The sequence below is a fragment of the Mucor mucedo genome (genome assembly GCF_025094135.1).
Source record: "Mucor mucedo strain NRRL 3635 chromosome Unknown EV154scaffold_203, whole genome shotgun sequence".
In the NCBI taxonomy this organism is placed as follows: domain Eukaryota; kingdom Fungi; phylum Mucoromycota; class Mucoromycetes; order Mucorales; family Mucoraceae; genus Mucor; species Mucor mucedo.
The window spans coordinates 54,757-63,180 of NW_026252487.1; the positions used below are offsets into that span (position 1 = coordinate 54,757).

Genomic DNA, 8,424 nt, shown 5'->3' on the forward strand with positions numbered 1-8,424 from the left:
TTCAGCTTCCTTTACCCCACGTTAAAGGAGCTGATAACACTCGAGGAGGCTGGGATTTCCATGGCTTCTGATGGCACCTGTACGTATAAGGCGAAGCTTGTTCATGTTGTAGGGGATATACCTGGAGTAGCGGATCTTTGTTGTCATTCAGGACATACGTCCTATACTGGTTGCCGTATGTGTACCATTCGAGGTATGCAATCAAGTAAAAAACGGGCAATAGTTTTTCCCCCAAAAATGGACAAGGATGGGGTTTTTTTAAAAAATGACTATAGAGATTCCAATGCGTTTTGTCATGGTGATAAGGTACTGCTATATGTGACCAGGAAAAAAAGTGTAGCTAAATAATTGTATTCAAATTTACTAATGATACTGAAATACATATTTAAAAGAGTGCTGGAATCAAAAAGCCAACACCATTTTCTTTGCTGAATAGCTTCCAGGGATACTCCTTCTTCGGTCTGGATGAACTCCATCTTTGGGGGTCAAACATCGCCAAGCAACTGTGGAAGATGATGGTTGACGATAAGCAGTTGTTTGGGCATGAAAACCCACTGTTTCTCCGAAACAAGTATCGTGACAACGTTGGATCCAGAATGGCCACCATTCAACGTTGTATCGATAGTAGTGCTTTAGACGGCCAGCTCATTGGTAAGTTTTTAATGGCTTGTATTTTGTTTGTGCTTTTTTATTTCCAATTTATACATCGTATCTAACATTCATACAACAGACATGGCTAACCGTGCAGGAAATGCAAGATGTGTGGACATGATTGACTTCATGCAGTACATCGTACCCACGCTGGTCGTCGAAGCGCTACAAATACAAGCAATGGACATTGTTGCAGCCGAAAAAGCACGACGCAACAAAAAGATGAAAAGAGGAGACGTGCCTGTTCCTGTTGGGACGAATCTGGTAGAAGTGCCAGAAATTATAGGCAAGACTTGCTATGCCTTGCAATGCTTGTCCAAAGTCTGTCGTATGACGGAACAATACGAAATTTCCACCATGGATCTTATCGAGATTGATAGGTAAATGTAGTAGAATGTTGTTTAGCACATAACTAACTTTCAAATTGCCTTATGTATTTATGCGTATTTACAGATTGATTGAGGTATGGCACTTGTTTCTGCTGGAGGTGTACAAAGACACGGCTTTTACGATCAATCAACATTACTTGACTCACGTTACCGAAATGATACGTCAGCTTGGACCGCTTCGCTGCTCAAGTGCACGAGTTTTAGAAAGAACGATCGGTAATGTGAAGAGGTTAATTAGATCAAGATCAAAGCCTGCCGAGAATGCTGTAACAGTGATGAAAAATCATCATTCTCTTGCTTGTCGAGCTTGGGGTGTTGAGGAATTGCAAGTGAACAAAAAAGAAATTATGACCATAACTGAGCTTTTTACAACTTCATCACAAGAAGAAGTGGAAGCGATGATGTATAAATTTCCATATCTTTCAAATCAGGATAATATAAATTATTATCCAACTTGCTGTATTCCTCGTACCAAGCAATCGCTCAGTCATAAAAGAAAAACCAAAAGATCCGTGGTGGTAGAGTTCAAGAATGAAGATGGTCGTGTTGAGCACGCTACAGGAATCATAAGTACTGTATTCAGTTTAGATGGCATCATCTTGTATGCAATGGTAACCTTAGAAGCCATGCTTTTGCATAATGGCTCGAATTATTACATGAACAGATCAAACGTACTTTCCTCTGTATATATAGCAGCCATCGATGATATTGTTGGTTTGACCATCTATATTCCTTCGATTATGAATGATGACATAGTGCATGTAATGTGTAAAGGGCTACAGTAGAATACAGTTTCACAGTTTTTTACTACTGTATGCTTATAAATAATTTTAAACATACAAAAAGAAAAAGCCATCCTTCCTATAATTATTTAAAATGTCATTGATTTGCTTTTGTATAGTTTGGTGTAAATTCGTGTGATTTCGTGTGATTTCGTGTTGCCACCATTTTATATTTTATCACACTTTTAAAGAAGGTGTAAGTGGGTGTAGTTTGGTGTAATTTAGTGTTAATGTTCGAGTGACGATTTTAAAATGTTAACACCAAATTACACCAAATTACACCAGAAACACTAGATTACATTTTATTTCCCGTTGTGAAGCTTAGTTATAGATATTTAAGTAGAGTAGTAAAAGAGTTATCGTTTTATTGAAGTGTCGTGGGACTTTTGGTATGTAACAGCCAAATATATAAAAGTATTATTTAGAGGATCAAATGTGGTAGTTGAGAATAGATTTTAAAAGAGAAAAACAATAAAATACTTTGAGACTGCTTATAAGTTTTATTAAGAGTAAAAGTAGATTCAAAGATTCCGAGGGTTCTATTCTAACTATCAGTTTGCATATTTATATATGTTAAGAGAAATCGGATTATGAATTTAGTTTGATGGATAAGTTACACAGCACTAAAATAGTGCTTGTAGTTGGATATGATATAATGTATAAGAAAATAGTTCGTGTTGTGATGTAATAATGTATGGGGTGATGAAGTGAGATTTAATTTTAATATTGTTTTATGGTGTGATTAGTAACAACAGTAGGTGGATCACCACATCAAAGATAATTTTATTATGGTTGAGATAAAAGCCTATTTTAAATATCAACATATTTGTGTGACCTAAGTCACGACAGAAGGATTGATCTGACATATTTATAATTATCTGAAAGCAGTCACGACACTCGACAAAAGGCTCTGTGACCATGTCTGTAGTTGGAAAAAAATTAATTAAAATGTTGAGGAGAGGGCCGGTAGGCCCTCCTAGAAAAATTTAAAAGTCGGATCGTCGACAAATAATTGAATTTAAGAGATGAATTAGATACTTTATTGAGGCTTATATGTACAATATTTTCTTTTAGAGCTTCCGGGGCAGATATTGCTATGGCAAAGTGCACATGTTCTTGTTTTTTTTCGCTTAGGGTTTGATTCACACATTACAGTGGGTGGTGGTGTATTGGAATAAAGGAGTCGATGTTTTCGTGTCGTTGTATGTGATGGGCTTAAAGGTAGATTCATAAGGTTTTGAGACATAGGGTTATGAGGCATAGGGTTATGAGGCATAGGGTTAGGAGGCATAGGATTTTGAGGTAGGCGAGATGGAAACATGTTATTTGGGTGCATAGAATAGTTAAAATTGGGAGGCATATTGGAGTTTTGTGCATAGATGTATTGAGATGGCATAATTTTAGGAAGAGGTTTGGATGTCGACGAAGCGTTATCTTGTTGATGTATTTATTTTGAGTTTTGAATATTTGTCATGATTGTTTGTCCTGGTAATAGGAGGAAACGATTAGCTTCTTCAAGTGGTCTTTTTTCGTATGATTCTTTAATCAAGGTAGAAGCAGAGTCAACTCTTTCTTTGCTTAAAATTACAGAGTTGAGATATCTGCTTTGATCCTCTCTTTGATTAAAGTAATGACGTAGATTTTCTGGTGTTTTATAAAAAATATTTTTTTTCTTGCCATCATTACACTGCTGAGACCATAAGATGGTGAAATCTTACCATGTTTTTTCAGAGAACACTTGATTTGCAAGCGAAGGATTATTTCTTCGTAATAACAGATACAACTCCATTTCTTCTTCAGTATGAACCGGAGTAACGGCTATCTTTGTTCCTTGCATATAAGAGAGATACAGATGTTGCAAACCACCAAAAACGGACTTGTTTCTGTTTGTAACTTGTACAGTTGGACTGACACATAGAACTAGCTTGCTTTTTACGGTCATACTTTCGAATTTCTGATAGCAGTTACCATTATCATAGTTTGTAGTGTTACTTTGCATATGATATGTGTCAATAAGCTGTTCTGGCATACGACAAATACGTCATGATTGAGGCTATATACTTAATATATGACTCTATCTACATTTCTTAAATCTTCCATTTGATAATCCTAAATATAATTCTTATGGATACTGTTATATTAAATACTGATCATTTACTTTATGTACAGGCTTGATCTCATATCATCCTTCATACAAGTATAAGACATACATTTAAATAATAACATTGATATGAACACATATGAAGGTTACATCAGCCACATTGAGGTGCCACAGCTATCTGAATTAAGAACTACATTTTCCCCTGAATATTGTGCTACAAGACATACACAGTTTAAGAATGAATGTTATTGTTATTGTTATTGACATCCCATTATGGCCTTTCTACATGGGATCATTACATCCGAGTATTATCTGGATGAATCTACCCACGACTGTCATCAGCCCATCTGTGATCAATGTCTGAAATAATGTGTATATAAAGACCCCTTTTTATTTGTTTAATAAAGCCTTAGTTAATTTTTGCAAGTTTGATAATTTTCTTGTTTTTATTTTATAAATCTACACCGATTTCCACAAAATACCGAACGTTTCTGAAGATGCGGCAAGAAAGAGTGTATTTCCACTTGGATCACTATAGGAGGGCACTACATTTTGTTTCATTTCAGCCCTGAGAAAATTAATCGCTTGGTTGATCCAAGGCGAGAAATGGGTCTTGTGAATAACGCCGTATTTGTTTTTTGACCCAACCTATATTAAAATTAAGGTGACATTAGATGAAGTACTCATAAGTACTATTAATTATTTTTATAGCAGCTTACTGTTATGTTGTAACGGAGACGGTAATCTGCTAAGACACAGTCGGTAAGAGCGGGACTGGCATTGAAAGACGAGAGTTTTCGGATGATATTCTGATGGACACCTCCTTCAACAGAATTCGTGCCTCTCACGCATCTGTACACTTGAAGACCATTCTGATCTTTGCTCATTTGATAGTACCAAGAGACACCAGGAGGATCCGAGACATGCCCAAGTCGAATGGCTTTAAGTACCATGTTTGACACCTTCCAAGCCTTTTTGTCAAAAAGCTTGTTTCCAGAGACAGAACAAATGGCATTTCCATACACCTCAAAAAGTTTTTTCACGACAGGGTATAGCTCGGATAGATTGGGGACATATCGTCTAACTCTCTTGAGCACCCAGTCGGAATTTTTCACCATCATTTTTTCTAGAGATGTGTGTCTAGTTTTCAAGTATTCCGTCACAAGTCTTTCATCTTCTGGGTCATTTACAAACAAGACATCTCTAAACTTTCTTGAGAATTCTTTGGAAAATCCATGCGTTTTTTGAATCGGAATCATATCCATGATATGGAAAACATCTTTAAGTACTCTTGAAGGTAAAATGTTTTGAGCATCAGAGTTGTTTAAGCTGGTATCCAAAGTTTCTTCAGGGCGATTTGCATGATTAGTTGTATTTACAAAACAATCTTCACTAGCAATAAAAAGCTGGTAATGATTCAATTACAACTTCAAAAGGTGTGTCACCAAAATCACTCAGGGATTTGTTGTTGGTGTTGTCGAAAGAGTCAATCATCGTGGTACCAGGTGTGCTAAATCACACATATAGATTGTACATATAATAAATTCATATCTCATCATCACTGATAAATGATAGCTAAATCATGATCAGGCATAAAAAAAGGAATTCGCTAAAGCCGGTCACTATTTTAAAGTGTCACGGTATCGTAACACCAATGTCCAAACTTAAGACATGTTATTGTTATTATTTCTCTATTGACTATGCGTAGCACTAATTGTCCAATATAGATATTGTTATTGATAGCACACTCATATTCTTAAGAGTAGTATCCTCAGCCTCGTCCATTCCATTTATTATAAATACTCTTTATTTTTCCTCTTCTTAAATCTTTAGTTAACTTTAACATCAATAAACTCTGACAAGAATTCTAATTGATCCTATTGTTTTTTTCTACCTTTTTTTCTGCAAAACTATCCTCTTTAAGCCTACTTTTGCTACACCAGGAATAGCAATTTTTGTTATCTTAATTACCGCTTTGTTCTTCATACTATGCATTGTATCAGTAGGTACCGTAGTGTAACCAAAAGCACAAGCTGGTTTGCTTCCTTTAACATAAACAGATACAAAGGTATTTGGGTTAGGATTTTCAAAAATTTGAGTACCAATTGGAGTAACATGCTGTAAAAAATTGAATATTTCCAATGATACATATGTAGGCATCGCATGCGGCATAGTTGATTTGATTTTCTGACAGACTGGTGGAGCACCAATCACTAAGTCTTGGTGAATTGCTATCTTTGGGTAATTTGTTTTTAAGAACGGCGGAACAAATAAAATCCAGCCCAACGTTTGCTTTTTCAATTGCACCTTTGTTCTTACAATAAGTCCCCAATTCTAACTTCCCATTACCCTCGCTCAGCTTGAAGTCTCGCTCCAATTTTTTCATATCTCCACCAACTGCCCGGCCAATTTTAATTATTTTATCATCAACTAAAAAGATCTTCAATGCCTTTGGAAAATTGTTTTCGTTAAACTTGTTCAATCTTATAAGCCAGACGTTATTTTTGTGGGTAATTTGAACCAGAGCCACTTTATCAATTGAAAATGGAGACCGGTTGAAGTACCATTCACAATCAAATCCAACGCATAATGGGCCACGATCTTCAGATATGTTAAGCACATCATTGAGTACTGAATTAATAGCTGTCAAATTATCTAAAACACAGACTTTGACATCTAAAGGAAGGGTATACATCGGAAGAGCCAGATCAGTTTCATTTAAAATTTCTGCGTTGTCTTAATACTGGTTTTCATTAGAAGTGCTTGCATCAACAATTTCTTTTCCCTTGCCCTTTCGATCAATTTTTTTTTTGAATAGTGTGAAACATTTTCTTTCAATGTTGGGATCACAGACTCGAGAAATTTTTGATCTGCAGTAACATTATCAGTGAAGACAAATTTTGGGAGATTGCAACCATAGATGTTGTAGCTTTCAATCAATTTATCGTAGACAGGTTGAAGATGACTATGATGTGGTGACCTAGCAAGGCTATAGCCATATTAGAGCTAACAAAGGTTTATCCATGCTGATATCATTTGTGATATAAGCTTAACAATAAATGTCATAGTAAGAACTATAAGGATATTACATCACAAGTCTAATTTAGTACGTCTGAGAAATACTTAAAATTTAGTTTAAAGCAAAGAGAGTTAAGAAGACTTAACATTTATTAGAACAAGACTAAATTAGTGACTATGTAATAATCGTATACATTTTTGGTTAATCAATGATAACTTCAAGATAGCACTAGAGATATGAACACAGCAGACAGTCTTTTATATAAATACTCGTACATTTCATTTATTAATAAAGGACAATCTTATAAACAGTCTCAAACTACTCCTATAGTCTTTTTATAATTTTACTTTACCTTAGAACACAACATATGAGCTTTAGTCGGAACTAAAGCTTGGGCCCGAATTTCTTCATATTCGTTACACACTGTATAGAGAGCACCAAAAACAGAAACACCATTGATTTTTCCCATATGATCCAAAATCTTGAAAGAGTGATCGGCTTTAAGAACTTCTCCACCCAATGACGATGTCATTCGGTCCATGAAAGGCCGAAGATCATTTATAATCGAGCAATATACAAAACTAAGATAACTTGCGGAGGGAATTGATCCGGCGTAATGTTCCTTGTCACCAAATGAAGAAAACTCGGTACTCTCTGTGGCTTTTGTATTCAATAATCCCACCAACGTGTTGTTTTGTGTGTCCTTTAACGAGTTAAGATAACGAAGCTCGATTTCGTTGTGTCTAAGAGTATGGAATTCTCTTAAAAGGCGACTGACCTTGCTTGGACCAAGGGAATTTTGTGCACCAGCCCTCAGCAGCTTACCCAAATCTTTAGATATTCCTGATCTGTGAGTCAAATGAGCAGGGAAATCCAGCTGAAATCTGATAGGCAGCTGCTCAATTATTCGTTTGTCAGATCCAATACATGTACCATGCTCCTTGTTTGGACATTCATAACGATATGTCATCAAGTAAAAATTTCTAAAAAAAAATAGTTAGATACACCAGATTTAATATAAATATGTATACCGGGGAACAAATAACTTACTCATGCACATCCACAATTTTTCGCGCCTTGGGGTCATCCAAAAAACTTTTCTTGTTCAAGGGGTTTGTGCAACCTGGAGTTACGCACTTCAATTTATCATCTCTAGTATTTAACAATGCATGAGGCAGCCAAATAAATACTTTAGGCAAATAAAGGGCTTCCGGGGAGGGCCTTTTTGACAAGGCGAAGTTTGACATCATAGGATTGATCCAGTATGTACCGTTCTTGTACGGATTACGCACATCACATTCTAATTGGATTTTTTGAAGATACTTATCCAATGGACCACCCTTGGTGATTCTGCCTGCATCTTCATCAATATTCAAAAACTCTTCTTCAGTTATTTCATACTCCTCTTCCACAATTGCACTGTAAAATATACAGTTAATCTAAAGTCCCAATTATTTATATAGGCCTAATCTATAAACTCTT

The 8,424-nt window shown here is 35.8% G+C and overlaps 2 protein-coding genes across 2 annotated transcripts; both read right to left on the reverse strand.

Annotated features, from left to right (window-relative positions):
• Window positions 1-2,861: 2,861 nt before the first annotated feature.
• Window positions 2,862-3,218, reverse strand: EV154DRAFT_487787 (uncharacterized protein; the record flags this gene model as incomplete). Its single annotated transcript, XM_051599014.1, has 1 exon — window positions 2,862-3,218. The coding sequence occupies one exon, from the start codon at window positions 3,216-3,218 to the stop codon at window positions 2,862-2,864; it is 357 nt and encodes a 118-aa protein (XP_051451146.1).
• A 318-nt stretch (window positions 3,219-3,536) lies between these two features.
• On the reverse strand, window positions 3,537-3,851 carry EV154DRAFT_487788 (uncharacterized protein; the record flags this gene model as incomplete). The annotated part of the gene is made up of 1 exon (XM_051599015.1): window positions 3,537-3,851. The coding sequence occupies one exon, from the start codon at window positions 3,849-3,851 to the stop codon at window positions 3,537-3,539; it is 315 nt and encodes a 104-aa protein (XP_051451147.1).
• Between the last annotated feature and the right edge of the window lie 4,573 nt (window positions 3,852-8,424).